General features: G+C 47.6%; 1 protein-coding gene across 3 annotated transcripts in view; it reads left to right on the top strand.

Annotated features, from left to right (window-relative positions):
* SFXN5 (sideroflexin 5) overlaps nt 1-18,912 on the top strand; it is an 83,584-nt gene that overhangs the window by 26,605 nt on the left and 38,067 nt on the right. For 2 of the 3 annotated variants that reach the window (XR_011727697.1, XM_071753126.1), the window contains exons 4-9: nt 2,703-2,729; nt 3,757-3,811; nt 6,322-6,347; nt 10,715-10,768; nt 12,808-12,864; nt 13,793-13,858. Coding sequence is in view for 2 of the 3 variants with exons in the window: in XM_071753126.1 (XP_071609227.1) it covers nt 2,703-2,729; nt 3,757-3,811; nt 6,322-6,347; nt 10,715-10,768; nt 12,808-12,864; nt 13,793-13,858 (285 nt within the window). In the remaining variant the exon portion in view is untranslated. The remainder of the gene's footprint in view (nt 1-2,702; nt 2,730-3,756; nt 3,812-6,321; nt 6,348-10,714; nt 10,769-12,807; nt 12,865-13,792; nt 13,859-18,912) is intronic. The other variant, XM_071753127.1, reaches the window with a different exon arrangement.

Here is an 18,912-nt window from a genome sequence, read left to right as displayed (position 1 = left end):
AGGCTCAGTAGAGTCCTATTGGAAAATGCTGCAGACAGAAAATGAATTAGAAGATAGAAAAAAAAAAAGAGTGAAAATGAGCTGGCAGAATCTTGAGGTGACTCATCAGGTGCATCTTGTGAAGTCTCTTTCTGAGAAGTAATGAAATCGCCTGTTCTAACAATATTTGCACTGCAGCAGGAAAATGCATAAATATTGGGATCAATTAATGAAATTAGAGAATTTGACCAAAAAAGCCATAGAGCTGGCTCAGAAACCATCCCTCTTCCTTTTTGCTAGTCTTGGTGCTTGCAGTTGGAGAGGAAAAGCCCAGGGTTTCTCTTTGACATCTATGGTACACGAGACGTGGGCAGCCACAGGGTTCCTGGGATGCTTTGGGTGGTCACCTGCAGCTCGAGGACTTCTACTCTCACCCCATAGAAATCCTTCACAAGCTGGGCAGGGAGGTCCAAAAAAGCCCTGGTAGCAGCTTGGGCATGGAGCCTTCCACTCCTTGGGTTTTATTATTGGTGAGGACAGACACATCTTTTCTCTGCCAGCCACAAAGGTTGTTCCTTCATGTCTCCCAGCCTCTGTTTTTCAACAGGAAAATAAGGAATGATCATTTTTCTTAGGGAAGTTTTCTTTAGGAAAGAGCCCTGTGGATAACACAGAATCATGGAATGGTTTGGGTTGGAAGGGACCTTCAAAACCATCCAATCCCACCCCCTGCCATGGTCAGGGACACCTCCCCCAGCCCAGGGTGCTCCAAGCCCCATCCAACCTTCAGCACTGCCAGGGATGGGGCAGCCACAGCTTCTGGGGGCAACCAGGGGCTCAGCACCCTCACCCCAAAGAATTTCTTCCTAAGATCTCATCTCCATCTCCTGTCTTTCAGGTTGAATACCTTCCCCTGTGTCCTATCACTCCATACCTTTGTCCCTTCAGGCACTAGAAGGTTCTCTAAGATCTCCCCTCAACCTTTTCCAGGCTGAACACCCCAACTCTCAGCCTGGCTCCAAAGCTGCTCTAAACCTCCCAGCATCTCCATGGCCTCCTCCAGACTCACTCCAACAGCTCCGTGTCCTTCTTATGTTGGGAACTCCAAGAACTTGGCCCAGCAGTGCAGGAGGGGGCTCAGCAGAGTGGAGTAGAGGGGAAGAATTACCTAATGCATGTGTTGTCCATAATATGTGCATTTTACATGGGTTGGATATTGCAATAACTCCTTACTCCTGGTGGAGTTCATCACAGAGCTTCAGTTCTGGGGTGAGAGTTGAACTGGGAGTGAAACACTGTGCTTGCTGGTATCATTGGCTCAATTTATGGCATTTATCATAGACCTTATTCCAGCAATATTTAAATGGGATTTATATTTGGGGAAGGCACTGAACCTTGGGAGAAGAGGCATGGCAGAACAAGGCTTAATTGATGCTGTAATAAGGATAAATTATGAACACCTGGACTGCTGAATGTACCCATGGTGCTTGGGTGGGTATTCTGCAGGGTAATCATCAGGTCCCCGGGCAAAAAAAGAGCCATCACCACCTTCAGACTGATCACCAGCAAGAGCAGAAGTCTCAGGTTGGCCTCTCCTGGCTTTGGCACTGGTACAGCTGCTGTTGGAATCATTCGTCTCATTTCTGGCGTCCTCCACTCAAGGGGATGTCAACAAGTTGGAAAGATGTAAAAGAGCCACGAGGGTGGTTGAAAGATTGGCCAATGTGTCTTGCCAGGGGAACAGCCAGTCTCCTGCCTCCTGGGTTTTGTATGGGGTGGGTTTTTCGTTTGTTTGTTTTGTTTTCCTTGCAGTGAAGGTTAAAGAGTGGCTTGAGCAGCTCCCAGTCCCTGTGTGAGGAACAAAAATAGACAGGGCCAGAGGTGCCAGGCAGAGGTGTGACCCAGCCAGCTGAAGCCACTCTTGAGCTGAACACAACATTTTTAATAGGAAAAGCAAATGATCTGATGTGACATTTTACAGGAGTCCTGGTTTTTTCACCCATCTCTAGAGTTATCTGTACCAGAAAGAAAGCCCCAGGCTTGATCGAGCAGGGGGTGAATCTCTTGACCTTGTGCACCTTCTCAGTAGCTCTTCCTGCACCTCTCCTAGGACGTTTCTTCCTCAGTGCTTGTAGATCTCAATTGGTGGAGCCAGACTTGAGGTTTTTGTGCTGTCAGTCATCAGCACAGTAGGCACTCAGGAGGGGTTTTAAATGAGATTTTTTTCCTCTTCGCCAGCGTTTTCGGCGGCGCGGTTCCCGTGTGAAAGATGGGAGCTGGTTCCTCCTGAACTCCAGGTTTTATTGGAAGAGATGACACTTGTATTTCCCTGCAGGGCTTGCTCCACTGTTGTTCCCCAGCAAGGCTCCATTCCCTCAGGAAGCTCATCCAAGGAGAGGCTGTGCTAAATTTACCTCCAGCTCTCCCTGCGGCTGAGCTGCCGAGATGATTCTCAATGGGTAAAGCTGGGAGCAGAGCAGAAGTCTGGCTGCTCTTAGCCCTTCTTACCAAGATAAGAAAGAATATCTCTGCCTTGCTGGTCTTCCTGGCCACGGGGATTTGAAGGAGCTCAGGGTATGTGAAGGATCCTGGGGAAGGTGCAGAGAATGGGGTCATGTTCAAGCAGTCACGTTCGTTTACGACAGCAGCTAAAAAGAGGAACATTTAGGGTGTCAAGCTACACTGCTGGTTTTTTAAAATGCCATTTTTCTCTTTTTTTCTAGCTGTGGGGAGCTCAAAAAATCAAGCAGGTAATACGCTTTTTAAGAAATTATTTTTAAATATTTCCTTATTGTTTGCAATGCTTTTTTTCCCTCCTTTTTGCAAAGCTTTGCTGTCCCCTTCTCCCTCACTGACTCCGCCAGTCGCTGTTTTGTCTTGCCACAGAGCTGGAAATGCAGAGAACACTGTTGCCACCAAAGAGTCTGATTTTTTTATCTTTTTTTTTTTTGTGTGTGTGTATTTATATATTTTGATGTCTTCATTTTCTCCTTCCTGTCTAGTCAAGAGATTTCTTGTCTCCAGTCTTTTGGAAGTAGTTTGACAGTTCTTTGGGAAAGCTTGTGACTGTCATACCTTCTTCCTCTGCAGTCCCCTATCACTTGGGGGTTGATTTTTCACCCCCAGACACTTAATACAAGTGCAGCCTCCTGGGCTCATCGTAAAATTTGGGAAAGATGGGCCAGCTGAGCATGGTTTAGTGATAAAACACATTTAGAATTTCCCTGGAGGTTGGGTCGTCCGCAGCTTCCAGCGTTGGCTGAGGAGCTGCAGGGACACATCAAGGGTGAAAAAAGGTGTCCACCACGGCCTCTGTCACAGTGAAAACTTTTCCTTGGTCTCACAGGGCAGGGTTTCAGCCAGGACATTAAGCTGCATCTTGGTAGAGATGCTGAAAGAGACAGAGACAGAAAATAACTTTCCTTTTTTCCCCTCCTAAATCTGTATTTCCCGCCCTGGGGTTAAGGTACCGTGATGGGTGGCCCTTGGGGACATCACAGTCCTGGGAAAGAGGCAGTACCTGTATTAATTATTAAAATATTAAATTAAATTATGGTTAAATTATTTACTTCTCAGTTGCGCTCAGAGGGGGACAGCAGGAGGAGGAGGTTTTGAGCAATGACTGCCTTGGGTGGGAGCTGGGAAAGCAAGAGGGGTGTGAGAGGTGTGAAGTCCTCTCTGGTTGCAGGAATTCTTTGGGGTGGCCAAGCTCTGGCCCCACTGCATCTCCCCAACCCTTGCTCTGCCTTCACCACCTCTTTGCTGCCTCTTTTACAGGCCATCATCCACCCTGACACAAACGAGACCATCTTCATGCCCTTCCGAATGTCAGGTACAGTGTGGCCCCACCAGACAGCCATTAATTTTTCTGGGAATTTACACAAAATAGGGGGGTTTTGTGGCTTTTTTTTTTTTTTTTTTAATTTCTCCTCTTTTTGACCTGTGTCCTCTGAACCTTTAGACCGAGAGCAGAAATTCACATGTCAAAATCCCTTTGGAGGAGAGGAGCACTGGGATCCTAAAAGCCTGTGGGAGATCTAGGGCTTAATATTTTCCTTCCCTTCAGATATTTTAATGTGGACTCCATCAAACATCTTTTCAGCCATTTTTGAGGTGTCCACCTCTATAATAAGTATTTTAATTTTGTAGTAGCCAGTGAAGCTTGGTGCCTAATGGGGAGCTTCTGGATTTACTTTCCAGGAGAGAGTGGGATGATCCCTGTTTTACCATGTGTGGTGGTACCTGACAGCCATGGCACTGGGAGCCCAGGAAGGATCAGCTTGGTTGTGGTTTCATTGGGCTAAATCATTAGTGATTTAATTAATGAATAAATCCTCACCTCCTCCTTTACCTTTGGGCTGTCCCCCTGCCACACACAGGGCCATGGTTGGCTCTAGTGAGGGTTGAATAGCAGATCTTGAGTCCATTCCCAAAGGATCTTTATAAAATAAAAAATTAAATTTAAGTTAAAATAATGAAATAGATAGTAAAAAAATAAGATTTAACTTTAAAAGGGTTTTTTCTGTATTTTCTGGGGGAATGTCTTCACCTGAATACTGAGCACAGGTGGAAAGCACTGGGTCAGTGGGTTTTGTTCTTCAGTTCTTTGAAGAAGGATGAAGTTGAAGGGGAACTTTTCTGCCTTATTCTGGTTTTGTGGTTTGTTTTATTTGGTTTGGTCTGGTTTGGGTTTTTTTGGGGGTTTATTTGGGTTGTTTTGGGTTTTTTTTTTTTCAATTTTCTTCTTCTCAGGTCTTCGCCCTTTCCTACTGTAAATTGGATCCATGAGGCTTAATTCAGTAATGTTGGTAAAATGCTCCAAGACCTTCTAGTGGAAGTCATAGAGATGAATTATAATTAGCACAAAAAATTGGCAGACTTAGCAGGGGAAAAAAATCTGAAACATTTGATTTTTGTGGCACTCAGTAAGATTTGGGGTAAAGGCTTTTTTCTAATACAGAGAGAGAGCTTCCACTTCCACCTAGGATTAAAATAATCCTCTCCTCCACCATGCAAAGGTGCATATAGCAAAGATGCTCATAGCCTCTTCTTTTTCCTACTGCCCTAAGATGAAAAGAGCTCTCCTGGTGTGAAATCACTGCTGGAGAGATGGATAAAGCAGCTGGTGGAAGAGGGAGGTGGTGTGGTCCTACTCCTCATGGGCTCTGCAGCTTGGGGACAATTTGGGGTGTTTTCAGTGCATTGGCCTGGTGGGCCCATCCTGGGAGAGTGGGGAAGGGGCAGAGCAAGCTGGAGAGTTTAGGACAGGGTTGTAGGAGGTCCTGGTGAGCAACAGAGCTGGCACAAGGGAGGGAACAGATTGTGTGACTGAGCCTGGGAAGGGGAGCAGGATCTCCCCCTGTCCGTGGCACAAAGCCACTAGGTCAGCTCCATCAGCACCACGGCAGCAGCATCCAGCACCTCCTGCCCTGGGCCAGGCAGCTCCAAGTCTGAGCTCATCCCTTTGCTTCTGCTGCTTTGGGCTTCTGCTGGCAGCCTCATCCAGCTCAACATGATGCCCAGCAAAGCACTAATCAGGGAATAGTTTGGGTTGGAAAAGCCCTTTCGGATCACCAAGCCCAACCATTCACCCAGCACTGCCAAAGCCACCACTGCCCCCTGTCCCTCATCCCCACATCCCCAGGCTCTGAAACCCCTCCAGGGATGATGGGGACTCCAGCCCTGCCCTGGGCAGCCTGGGCCAGGCCCTGACAACCCTTTCCAGGGAGAAATTGTTCCCCAGCTCCAACCTAAACCTCCCTTGGGCAACTTGAAGCCACTTTCTTGTATTCTCTTGTTCCTTGGGAGCAAAACCTGAACCCCTTGGGCTCCAACCTCCTCTCAGGGGGTTGCAGAGAGCCAGAAAGTCTCCCCTTGGTCTCCTTTGCTCCAAGATCAACCCCTCCAGCTCCCTCTGACATTTCTCATCAGATTTCTGCTCCAGACCCTAACAGACTCATAGTGCCACTCACCAGCACTGGGTTTACTGGACCAGCACTGGGTTTACTGGAGCAAGCTGAAGGGCTTAAGATGTTACCAGTTTCATTGAAACTCTTTGACCACAACCCAAGAGAAGCAAATAGAGGGAGGGAGAGCAAAAGGGAGGGAGGCTGGGTCAGAACCAGGAGGCTGCTCCAGCTGCTCCTTGGTGCATCGGGTGTGGGCCCACAAAGATCCCCACGGTGGTACAGAGCAGCTGGAAGGGAACACAGCCCATCCTGCCAGGTGTGGCTCTTACCCAAAACTGGGAGATGGCTTTAGGTGTGATGTGTTTTCCCCCACCCTGAAACTGGATGTAAAAATGCACGTGTCTCTTTTTTAATCATTTCCCTCTCTCCACAGGTTACATCCCCTTCGGAACGCCCATCGTGAGTATTTTCACATCTCTCCCTGCTTTGTTTCTGACTACCAAGAGATGCATTTTTTAGCACTGGCAGACAATTCTCCCAATTCCACACATTCACACAGGCTTCCCACCTTTCCCATTGCACCTTAGCAAGGGCTGCATCCCATCAAACCTGCCCTCTGGGTGCAGATTGTGGGGCTGGAGGTTATTTATCTGTTTAACATCCTTCGCTCAGCCCCTAGCAACATCTTCAGCTTTAGTTTCCCCTTCTGGGAAGGGAGGGCCAAGATGAGCTCGTTGCCTGCAAAATGCAACTTCTGCAACTCTGAGATTTCAGCTTTGGGCTATATTTTCTTCTTCTTTTAATTCCATTTGCATGTTTTATAAGTTGCCTCCTGCACGTGACAAGCTGCAGCCTGGCGAGGCCTCTGTCTTGCAGAAATGATTTTTCACAAAATCCCTCTCGTTTTGAGGGGTTCAGGCCAGCCCCTGCTTCCCGTGGGGTCATTGCTGAGGGGGTTTGCACTTTGTCCTTGTTATTGTGCAGCTTGTGAGCCTTCGGGTGCTCTCGATATGGAAAGGCAAGAGGGAGATAATCCTGCCTCAGACTTCAGGAGCCAGAGCCATTAATCAGCCTTTTTTTGTGAAGGGGGAAACTGAGGCACTGAGGGTTGCCTGGAGGTGGTGCTGGAAGGTCCTTCTGGCCACCAGCTCGTGGCTCAGGCTTCTGGATCATTGAAAAATGGTTGAAGGAGGAAAATCTGCTGAATTTATTCTTCTGAAACCAAATGGGCTGTGGGGTGGCACTCGTTTAAAGGCCCTGATCCCCTCCTGGAGGGTGCCAGTGGGGCTGCTGGCACCTGACAGCAGAGTTCCTCATGGCTGGGAGTATTTGTTGTCGTGCCTAGAGGTTTGGTGGCAACTTCTTCTGGGGCATTTTTGAAGAAAAGGTTAAACAAAAATGAGTTAACCATCAACTTGACAATGAAATCGGCCCAAATCCAGAGCTGTCAGAGGAGCCGAGAGCTGTCAGATGAGCCCAATTTCACTAGCTGTAAAGGATAAACTGGAACCTCTTGTCATTTAAAAAGAAAAAAAAAAAAAAAAAAAAGAGGAAAAAAAAAAAAGGAAAAAAAAAAAAAGGAAAAAAAAAACCCCAAACGTTTCAAATGTTAAAATTAAAATGTAACATTTATGCCAATCGATCTGTGAAATTTAGTGACAAAATTGGCAGCCTGCTCCAGCATAAAAACAGTTTGAGTCTTGCATTTCACATCGGGGGGATGGGATTTCCTCAAGAGAGACTCAAGGTGCCTGTGAGGGGCTGGAGCAGGGCTCTGCCTGCCCTCAGTGCTGTGCCATCACCCACCCTCCTCAGCCTGGCATTTAGGGGACAATTAAACACCAGCAGATACCAGCAGAGAAATGCTCAGAGTAGAGTAACAGGTGCAGGCAATACACAGTCCAGCCTAGAAATGGATTTTTTTTTTCTTTTTTTCCCCTATAGCTAACGCAAAATAATTTCATTTGGTTTAGCTCATTGTGCAAGAGATTAAGGTCTTGCTGAAAATAATAATTTCTTTTCTGCCCGAAGCAGCTACTCCCCTGGCACAACTGAATCCTCTTTATTCTTTCCCTGAGTTGCAATTGTTTGGTTTCTTGGGTTTTTTTGCCTTTTTCCTTTCCATGTTGGGGTTCATGGTTTGAGCCCAGAACCAGTTGGTGGGGCAGAGTGGGGAGAGGGTGGGGAGAGTCTGGAAGTATCAGGAGAGTTTGTGTTTGCCCACCCAAATTTCAGCCCAGGGGGAGCAGATCCAGCTCCTTGCATTATCACAGAATCCCAGACTGGTTTGGGTTGAAAGGGACCCTAAAAGTCATCCAATCCCAACCCCCTGCCATGCCCAGGGACACCTCCCCCAGCCCAGGGTGCTCCAAGCCCCATCCAACCTTCAACACTGCCAGGGATGGGGCAGCCACAGCTTCTGGGGGCACCCTGGGGCTCAGCACCCTCACCCCAAACAATTTCTTCCCAATGTCTGACCTCAATCTCCACTCTTCTAATTTATAGCCACCCCCCTTATCCCATCACTCCATGCACTTGTCACAAGTCCCCTTCCTCGTGTCCCTTTGCTGTTGGGTTGGGCTTTGCAGTGTTTCCTCCCAGAGATAAAAGGCTCCCAAGAGGAAGATTTATTTATTTTGTAGAAATCCAGCCCAAGACATGGGCAGTGAGGATGGAGCAGAAGCTCTGCTGGTGTCCCCAGGTGCCACCCCCAGCTTCAAGCACCTTATTTTCCCCAGCCACTTAAAGGTGAGGGGGCCTTGTTGAGGTTTGGAAGCAGGTGGAGTGTTAATTAATATCTGGGTGTTAATATGGGGTCACTGACAGCTCTGGCTGAGACACCAGGCAGGACCTGGGGCTTGCAAGAGGAGATGCAACCATGGCCTGAGGCTGCTTAGAGCCAACAGGTGACTGAGCAGTGACTTTAGCCCTGGCTTTGTGGCCACCAAGGGCTGGTTGCACCTGATAGGCAATTTAATTCTTGTAGCTGGTACTTTTAGCCTTTAGAAGCTTTTTTTTTTTTTTAAATTTTGTTTTCCTTCTTAGTTTTTTTTTTTTTTTCCCCTGACAGTAATTAAAAGTGAAACTGTACATTTCTTGACAGACTCTTGCACATATGGAGAGTTTGCATTTAAACGTGCCTCTTTCAGTCATACAGATTTTGGGTGCTCTTTTTTATTTATTTTCCTCTTTCTTTTTTCTTTTTTTTTTCTTTTTTTTTTTTTTTAAATTTTTCTGGGCACTCAGCTTCAGCTGACAATGTAAGGAGCTGTCTGCAGCCTTCCCCTCTCCTCCTCAGCCTCATTAGCACCTTGACCTGGGGGACACGAGGCAGCCTTTAGGGGTGAGGAGGTTCCATCTCCTCTTGGATTCCTTTCTCTGGGCGACGGAGTAATTAATGAGGAGGAGGAAAAAAAAAAAAAAAAAAGGGAAATTAGTGGGACTCGGCATGGCTTGGCCCTCGGCCAGCCTATGACTGAAGGAGCTGCAACTTCAGGAAAGGCTGTAGGAGGAAAAGCTGGAGGAGGAGAGAGGAAAGAAGATGGAATTGAAATCAGGGCTCCCAACCCCGTTACCCTTTTGTTTGTTGTTATTTCTCTCCCGTGTCCTCGAGGATGGAAGTTGCCTCCTCTTCAGCTGCTGCAGATGTGGAGAGGTGCTTTTAGCTCCTCCTGCCTCGTGGCCCTGCTCTCGTGGGGAAGTTTTCTTTCTTCTCAGCTTCTTGGGAATAAACCTGGAGGAAATGGTGCAGGAGGTGGTTGGGGTTCGTTATGGAACTCGTGGCTTTCTCGCCCCGATGCGTCTGAGTCATTTCCATTCACAGGAGTGGCCTGAAAATCAGTGGGTTTGGAGTGAAAAGGAGCTGGTTAGTCTGTACACCCTTCACAAAGATGCAAGTGGGATTTTGCAACCAGAAGACCATCTTCTTCAGAAACAAATTAAGGTGCAGGAGAAGACAAAATGACAATGACTTTAGGAAGTATCTCACCTGATTTTTTTTCTTCCCCAGCAGCTCATCTCCCTGTCCATGCTGGGTGGTTTTACCATTGAGCATCCCCTTGCTTTGCATCCCTTTCCTCTTCTTCCACTTCTCATGATCCTAGAGGAAAGATTGCCATAAAACAGTGGCAGCAGTGGGCAACACCTTGCCAGATGTGCTGGGATGGGCAGCCAAAAGTCTCTGGGAGGCGGCGATCTCAGCCCCAGCTCAGAACTCAAGCAGGAGTTTTCACAGCTGGGTGTGTGACAAGTCAACAATTCTCTTCTCTTCAAACAAAATTCCAGCTCCCAAAGAGGAGCACATGTGCTTCCAGGTGGCACTCCTGTCTTCAGATGTTCCATGCTGGTTTCATTCCTGTGTGTGGAGCAGCGGATGTGCCAAAGGGAAATGAGGAAACCCTTCTGTGCCACGAGGCTTTGACCTCTCTTGTGTTCCTGCAGTGTTTGTGTTGCCCTCCAGGAATACCTGGATTAAAGAATTGATTCTATTTTGATGGACAATATCTGCTGCTGGGCTTTTCTTGAGGTGCTTTGCAGGCAATAATTAGAGGCAGAGCCTTCACCACCCAGTTCCACCCCTGGAAACTTGAGAGACAATAGGTTTGAAGGCAAGTTCAACAACTACGATGAAATAAAGCTATAAAAGAAGGTAATTTCCTCAGAAATAAAACCATAAATGAAGGTAATTTCCTCAGGTCCTTAGAAATAAAACCACAAGTGAAAATAATTTCCTCAGGTCCCTAGAAATAAGCTTGCTGGTTGCACGCCCAGAAGAGGACCAAGAGCAAACTAAAAGTTCACTAATGGGAAAATCTCTTCTCTTGCAGGTTGTTGGTCTTCTCCTGCCCAACCAGACACTGGCATCCACTGTGTTTTGGCAGGTAACACTGCTGGGAATGGGTGGAGAATGGGATGGAAGGGAAAAGAGCAGTTGAGTTGTGTCTAGAGGACAAACTGATGCCAAAGCTACCTGCACTAGCAGTGGTTTAATTACTGGGGAGATGATGTGGCTGGATATAATTAGGGAAAGGTCTGGTGGGTCTGGAAGGGGCTATAAGTGAATTATTAAGCCTGCTTTCCAGCATGTGGCCATCTCAAGGGAGATGCCAAATAGCCTAGGAGCTCAAAATCAGCTTTTTGGACCTGTTTTGTAGAGGTTTCAAGGACTGCACAGCGTGTCCTTCCATGTAGGCCCTGAAGCTCCCCCATCTGCTGGTTTAAAGACACCCTGCCACACAGTTGGGATCTTTCAGGGTGAATTCCCATTGGAAGTGCAACATCTGGGCTGGGCTGGGGATAGTGGGGTGCCCTGTGCCCAGGAATTTTGGGAGCAGCCATGCACTGCAAAGCCAAGGACATCTGTGTTCAGTGTGGGTTTGGGGGAATAACCCCATGGGGAGGTGCCAGTGTTATTTCCCATAAAAATTCTGGGATAGTAGCTGGAGACATGTAAACTCCTTCACATTTTTTAGGAGGCAGTTTGCCTGCCCTGGTTTCAGACATGTCTGATGGAAAGGGTTGGCTTTTGGAGAAGTTACTCTTGGAGGGACAAGCCAGCTCTGGCTTGGGTTGGGTGCCTTGTAAAGGACATCAGGAGCTCCTGTTCCCACCACCACAGGGTAGCTGGGAGGAGCTTCCAGCTTTATATAAAGGGATTTTCTTTGAAAATTAGAAAGAAGACTTCACATGCACAACCCAAATGAGTTTGCTTGAGAGGGAGGTTGTAGCAGGCAGGTCCAGCAGCCAAAGGACCCCTGGGCCACTGCTTCTTGATGGGTCTTTCTCCACCTCTTCTCTCCATTATTCCTCCTGATGGACACAGAGAAAGAAAGGAAAAGAAATAGGAAGTGGGGAGGTCTTCACCCAAGAGACAGCTTAAAGCTTTTCAGTATCCAAGCAGCATGCCTTCATCTCTCTGCAGAGGAGATTTAGCTGTTATCTATCTGTTTATCGAGATAAATAAGGTGGGATTTGAGGACAATGCATGGTACTGCATTGATAAACACCTGGGCCTGTAGGATGAGCAGTGAAGCAGCTGTTGCTGAGCCTCAAAAGCTGTGTCCCAGGTTAGTACAAGCTTGGTCCCTTGGACCTGCTGATGTAGATATGAGCAGGGGGTTAAAAAACACCAAACAAACCATATTTGGAAAACTGAGGCAGATTTCCAGCACGTGTTGGCAAAACTTTGTAATTGGTAGTATTAATTAAATAAAAACAATAAAGCAAGGTTTGCTAGGTCCAAAGTTCCAGGCTAGAGAGATGGTCAGCAAGGAAATGGTGCTCTTGGGCCAAGGACTTGGCAATGACAGGGCTGATCCCTAGGTTTTAGTGTCTTGTTTGTCTCTTAATTCCCTCCCACATCTCAGTTCTGGCCACAGCTGGTGAGGAGTCTGCGTCTGCCGGGCTCTGATCTGGGAACAGAGAATTTTGGGGATGGAAACTGTCATTTTCTTTGTATTGTTACTCATCCTCAGCTGCTGCCACGCTGCTTTGGTAACAAATCCTGCTCCAAAATGTTGTTCCCAGAAATACCCATGCAGTGGCATCCATACCCCTCAGGTGATCCATCTGCTCCTGTTCCGCAGCCGGAGCCGCCTGGGACCTCCCGTTTGAGAACCCTGGAGCTTAAATGTGCCCCAGAAACTTATTGCTGGGCTCAACACCAATTCCTACAGCACCATGGCTTGGGTGCTGGTGAAACTCAAAGCCCAGCAAGCACCCAGGAGTCACAGGGGTGGGCGAGAGCCCCCGGGAAGAGACGGTGAACGGCGAGCGGGTCCAATGGGGACGAATTTTCCGCACCACGCTCCCCACTTTATGGATGTGCTTTTAATAATGCTTTTTTTTTTTTTTATTTTGGGGGTGTGTGTGTGTGAAGTGATGATGTTGACTCCCTCATCCCTTGTTGTTTTTCCCTCAGTGGTTGAATCAGAGCCACAACGCGTGCGTCAACTATGCAAACCGCAACGCGACAAAGGTGAGGAGACCCAACATATGCGGCGCGCGCGGCGCCTCGGCTCTGTTTTGACACGGAAACATAAGTCCTGTCTCCTCGCTGTTAATAGGAGCTCTGGAGTCAGCAGAGTGATGAATTTACAGCGTGGTGATTCTCCTGTGTAGGCTTCCATTTGGGTCCTCAGCTGGAAATGGCGCGAGGAGCTCAGAATTGCTCGAGGCACAGAAGTGACGCTCTGATGCCTTTCGAGGGAGGTGGTTCTGCCTGCTCCGGAGTGGTTTCGTTTGATATGTAAATGAGCTCAAAGCAAAAAAAAAAAAAAAAAACCAAAAAACCTGGGTTCTTTTTCTGCTGGGTTTTTTGGGGTAGCAGAAGGTGGCTCTGTGATGGTGCTGCTGTCTTCCTGAGAGGTGCCAGGGTGTGGTGGGGCTGTCCCTGCTCCCTTCCGTCGCTTTCGCCTCCGTTGATCCCGCGTCGGGATGTGGGAAGCTGGGCTGGAAAGCATCCAGCTCCTGGAGATAACATTGTGAAGGCAAATATTGAATGTGGAGGGTTTAGAGTTCATCACGAGGGTGTAAGAATGCTAATTTTGTACTGTTTGCTGAATTTCATTCACGTAGTTCCCTTAAGCTGCTACTATTATAATTTTCTGATGCCAATTAATTTCCCATCCCCTTTAACCTTGCTCATGAGGCTCCAGTTTTCCTCGCTTTGGCCCCTGCTAGATGACAGACCATGTGTCACAGAACAAGATGATAAAATTAAACCTGTCTCTGGCTTAAAACAAATACAATGAAAACAAAAAGACACCCCCCTCCTCAAAAGAAAAACCCAACACAACCACAAACCCAAACAAAACAGAATCACAGAATTGTCACAAACTACTCGGTTGTATTTTGGTAACCAGAAGTTTGTTAATTGAAAATATGTTTTGTTTTTCTTTCCAAAGCCTTCTCCGACGTCCAAGTTCATCCAGGGCTACTTGGGAGCTGTCATAAGTGCTGTCTCAATAGCAGTGGGTAACACTTTATATCTATGTATTTAAGTAACTGCTCCCTTACTGCAGTGCTTTTGAGATGTTTGTTTGAATTGCCAAGCATGTTTATCTTTTAATTGACAGTATTCAGTCTACATAACCAGAAAATATTTTAACTGTGAGGTTTTAACTCTGTCTGCACGAGCCCAGAATTTTCAAGAGAAGGAGATTTCTGCTGCTGATGGCTTCTTGGGGCTGCACTGTGGCTTTGCTGCTGGTTGGATTCAGATTATCCACGTTATTTGCATTAACTCGTGGTGACTTAGCCTGGCAGGAGGTAGAAGAGTGACTCTGATAGGTGGCATGCTGAGCAGAGAGAGGTCTGGGGAGATATTCTGTCCTGCTGGGTCAACACCTCGACTTGAAAGAACCACAGTGCTTGAGATGGTATCTTTCAAGCTGAGAATGGTCTTCAGATCATCTCTGAAATGATCTGTAAGGGAGCAGCTCTTGACATTGCTGAAGCTGTGGTCTCAGGTTTGGGTACTCAGGTTCTCCAGAAGCAGAAGGTGGCATCTGCAGCAGGCACAGCTGATGCCCAAGGTGACAGGTACCTTGTCACAAGAGCATTATGTTGATGGGATTTCTTGTGCTGGGTTTTCAGATCACCCTCTGAAACGTGTGGTTGTACCTTTTCTGCTGGGACATTAAGGATCCTGCAGCATTTTGTATTTTTTTTTCTTCTAGCCAAGGTTTTCTTTTCTTCTCAAGACACAGAAATCCTTTTCCAGGGTGCAGAGAGGCTGGGTCAGGGGAGGAGGTCAGCACTCCTCCTCCTCACCGTGCTGCTCATCCCCAGTTTCCCCAGTTCACCTTTGAGGCAAAGCTGCCTGGGCTTGTTTAGGTTTCCTTACCAGGGAAAAGGTTTGTCTGGAGCAGGCTGCAGCTCCTTGGGAGAACTGCAGAGGCAGGAGCTCCTGGGCAGGAGCTGGCAGAGCTCTGGCACATCATACCCACAGTGAAGAGTAGAAATCCTGCACAAAGCCTGGCTGTGCTCTGCTGCTGCTGCTGGTTTTCATGGATCCTAGACTGGTTAGAAGGGACCTTCAAGATCATCTTGTTCCAACCCATGGGCAGGGACCCCTCCCCCAGCCCAGGGTGCTCCAAGCCCCATCCAACCTTCAACACTGCCAGGGATGGGGCAGCCACAGCTTCTCTGGCTCAGGGTTGGGAATCAAAATCCTAGAATTTTCAGGGTTGGAAGGGACATTTAAGACCATCCAGGTCCAACCCCCTCCCACCAGATCAGGATGCTCAGAGCCCCATCCAACCTGACCTTAAAAACTTCCAGAGATGGATGGGGCTTCCAGCACCTCTCTGGGCACCCTGTGCCAGGGTCTCACCACCCTGATGGTGAAGAACTTTTTACCACTCATGTCCTGACCATCCCCAGCAGCTTTTATAGCAGAGCAGCCCAGAGAAAAATCCCACGGGGCGGGGTGTGATTTTTATCTGATAAATACCAGGATTAATAACCAGCAGTTTGGTTTTGTTCAAAAATGCTGCTGACAAATAAGAAAGCAATAGCCCCGAGGTTCCTGAGGTTGGCTTGGAAGGCTCCAGCCCTCATTAGTTGGTCTCTGCTGTCAGTTAGCAGCAAATCACCTCCCAGTGTGAGCCTATTAGGACCAGATGACCTGAAAACAAGTGCCACTGCCTCCAGCAGGCTGCTGAGAGCCCGGATTAATTAAAGTGAGCCCCTTCCATGCTTGGAGCTGGGGAGGGATGGGGTGAGAAGCCTCCTGACATGCCCCAGCACCTGACTTGTGCTGCCCCTCGCCTTCTCCCTCCCTGCCTTTCTCTAACAAGGACAAAAAAATTGCTTCCCCACGTGGCAGGAAGAGCAAGAGTTGAACAACAAGTCTTAGCAAATCTTTGCAAATAACTTGGTTATTTTGGCTGGTCCAGGCAGAGGAGCTGCTGTCAGGGAGAGGCTGCGCTCAGAGCTGGTGCTGCAGCTGGGACTCCTGGGTTGCAGCCCTCCAGGATGGGTTTTGGGAGGAGTCAGTGTTCTTTTCTTCAGGATTTTTGAACACTTCAATAGTTTTTCCCCCCTTTTTTCGTTATTATTTTTTTCTCAAGTCCAGCACAATTTACAGGCAAGGAGAGCTCTGCCAGGCCTCGAATTTTCTCCCCTGCAGTACTGGGGTGAAGCCACCACTTGAAGTAAAGCCAGCAAAGAATCAGAGAATTATAGAAAGGTTGGAAGGGACCTTAAAGCTCATCCATTCCCTGTCCCATGTCCCTGCCATGGTCAGGGACACCTCCCACCAGCCCAGGGTGCTCCAAGCCCCATCCAACCTGGGCTTCAAAATTCCAAGGATGGAGCAGCCACAGCTCCTCTTGGCACCCTGAGTTCAGCATCTTCACACTCAAGAGTTTCCTCCTCATCTCTAACCTCCCCTCTTCCAGTTTAAAACCATTTCCCCTTGTCCTCTCACTACAAGCCCTTGTAAGAAGTCCCTCCCCAGCTTTCCTGTGACAAGAAAGAGACAGTTCTGTTCCACAGGCAGCAGAAAGGACCATTTGAAGGCTGAATGTGAGAAAAGAGGTGGCAAGGCAGAGGTAACAGATCTTCCCCAGCTCTAACTTCTTTGGTGACACTTCTCCACCATCCCTGCCCCAGGACATGTCCTCAGACCAGGGCTGTTGGGCCAGCACGGGTGGGCAACATCTCTGAGCCACAGGAAATCTGTTTGGAGGAGCCTGATTACCATTAAGTAACCTAAATTTCTCTTTCTCCTTCTGTGATTGTGATTTATTTTTGTCACCTTTTCTGCACACCAGCCTCCTTCCTCTCTTCTCTTGTGACTGCTCTCATTTTCCTTCTTTTCCTAATGCTGAGTAGCACATTTTTTTCTATTTTTTTTCTATTTAATTTTATTTTTTAAACAATTGAGGGGATCCCTGGGATCAGTCTGTGTTTGCTGAGATCTGACTGCTGCTCACCACGGTGGTGTACAAAGCACAATTAATACCAGGTGCTTTTCCTAAGCAAGGCAAACAGAGGCAGAGCAGGCAAAGACTTGAGAAAGACCAAGCAGATTTTAAATGTTTGGGGTTTAGGTTGGTTCCTCCCCCCTCCAGAAATTCTAGCACCAAGAACTACACTGATCAGAGGGTTTGTAATCCTACAGAAACCCTTCCAAATGTATTTCATAAGCAGGTTTCTTACTTTCAGGTCCAAATTCAGGTTGCTGGTGCAGTTCAATACTCCCAAAGCATTATATTTATATATACTCTCATCTCCAGAGATGATGGGGACTCCACCCCTGCCCTGGGCAGCATCTTCCTTTCAGGGAAGAAATTGTTCCTAATATCCAATCTAAATCTCTTTGATGGTCCTGAGCTTCCCCCATATGGCACAGGAGTTTGATTTTCCCTCCATGAAAGGGGAAGAAAACCACGTGTGTGAGATCAGGCACCTCTCAAGTGGAAGGACAGTGGGGTTTGCCCCAATTAATAAGTTATGAACAAGGCTCCCTCCTTCCCCTTTCAAATTAACCAGGGTTTGTACCATCTCAGAAGGTTTTTTTCTGAAGTGGAAGTTGGGATTTATGGTCTTGTCAGTACAGAGGGAAGGGAATATGTTGTTCTCACTTAGCAACCTGAGCTAAATTCTGACAAAAGTAGGTGTTTTGTCTTCTTTTGTGTAAAAGAGAGAGATGCAATGTCATGTAACCATGACTGCCAGCCAGCCTTGATGTTTTCTTGTGATCCAGACACTTAAAATGTACCTGCCTGGGACAATTTGCTTTACCTTAGTGGACAATTTTGTGTTAAAAAAATCAGGTGATTAATGCCATGAATAACTTTGGTGCTGTCAGCTACCAATGACTCAACTTGGAGTCACTGCTGGTTGTGGTGTTTAGAGCAGCCCTTCAGAGGCAGGGCCAGGTCTTTTCATTTTAAAAGTGTCTCTTTGCTTCCTGACCTGAAATCCTCCCTCCAGACAAACCAGTTGGGGTGGAGAACCAGTGCCAGTGTGGTTTTAGTGATGCTCTGGGTCCCAGCAGTGGCCACCTGGTGCTTTCACAACTGTGGAAGTAGAGAATCATGGAGTGGTTTGCCAGAATCTCAGAAGATTTAAAAATCTTCGGACCCTGGGAAGTCAAAAGCTAAGAACAAGTTCTATTTACAGCTCTTTTTCTTTAAAAGAAATCCATGTGATTCTTGAGGGTGTCTAACCAAAGCTAGGAGGAGAATCTAAGAGCTTCATTACATGAATTAAATGGTTTCAGACTGGAAGAGGGGAGATCTAGATGAGATATTAGAAATAAATTCTTTCATTTGAGGGTGCTGAGCCCCAGGGTGCCCCCAGAAGCTGTGGCTGCCCCATCCCTGGCAGTGCTGAAGGTTGGATGGGGCTTGGAGCACCCTGGGCTGGGGGAAGGGTCCCTGCCCATGGCAGGGGGGTGGGAATGGATGATCTTTAGGATCCCTTCCATCCCAAACCAATCTGGGATTCTGTGACTGTATGAATTCGAGTTGGTCTGTCTCATAACACTTATAAAATTGATGAACAATAAAACCCTAGGATGTTGATTTTTTTTTCCCCTATTCAGGAAGGACAGGAGATTTTCAGACCAAGTTTTCAGCATGGGGACAAGGAGAGCACCCTTGCACTCAGGCAGCAACCCCACTCCTTCCCATGCTGTGGATCCCACTGCCCAAGGGTTGTTCCTCCTCCTCCCTTTGCACACTTAACTCACACCTGGACGCAATTTTTCACTCTCCTCTCTAGGTGGAGGTGCCCCTGTGGATTTTTCTAATCCCAGCTCCTTCTTCCTGATAATTGTCTGTGAGCTGTGTGGAGTGGCTGTGTTGACAGGCTGTGAATTTGGTGTGATGCCCATAATCAGCTTGTGAGACAGGGCAGGAGACCACCCACTGCCCTCGGGACTCTGCACCACTTGGGGAGGTCAGGAAACACTTAGAGCCTGGAATAAATCAGGAGGGAGCAGGGTGGGAGGGGATGGAGCATGGCCAAGTGCCTCCTTGGAGGTGAAGCATTGCAGGGAGCCAGGGGCAGG

The sequence above is a fragment of the Heliangelus exortis genome, chromosome 10 (genome assembly GCF_036169615.1).
Source record: "Heliangelus exortis chromosome 10, bHelExo1.hap1, whole genome shotgun sequence".
NCBI classification, from domain to species: domain Eukaryota; kingdom Metazoa; phylum Chordata; class Aves; order Apodiformes; family Trochilidae; genus Heliangelus; species Heliangelus exortis.
This window is presented reverse-complemented; position numbering and strand designations above follow the sequence as displayed.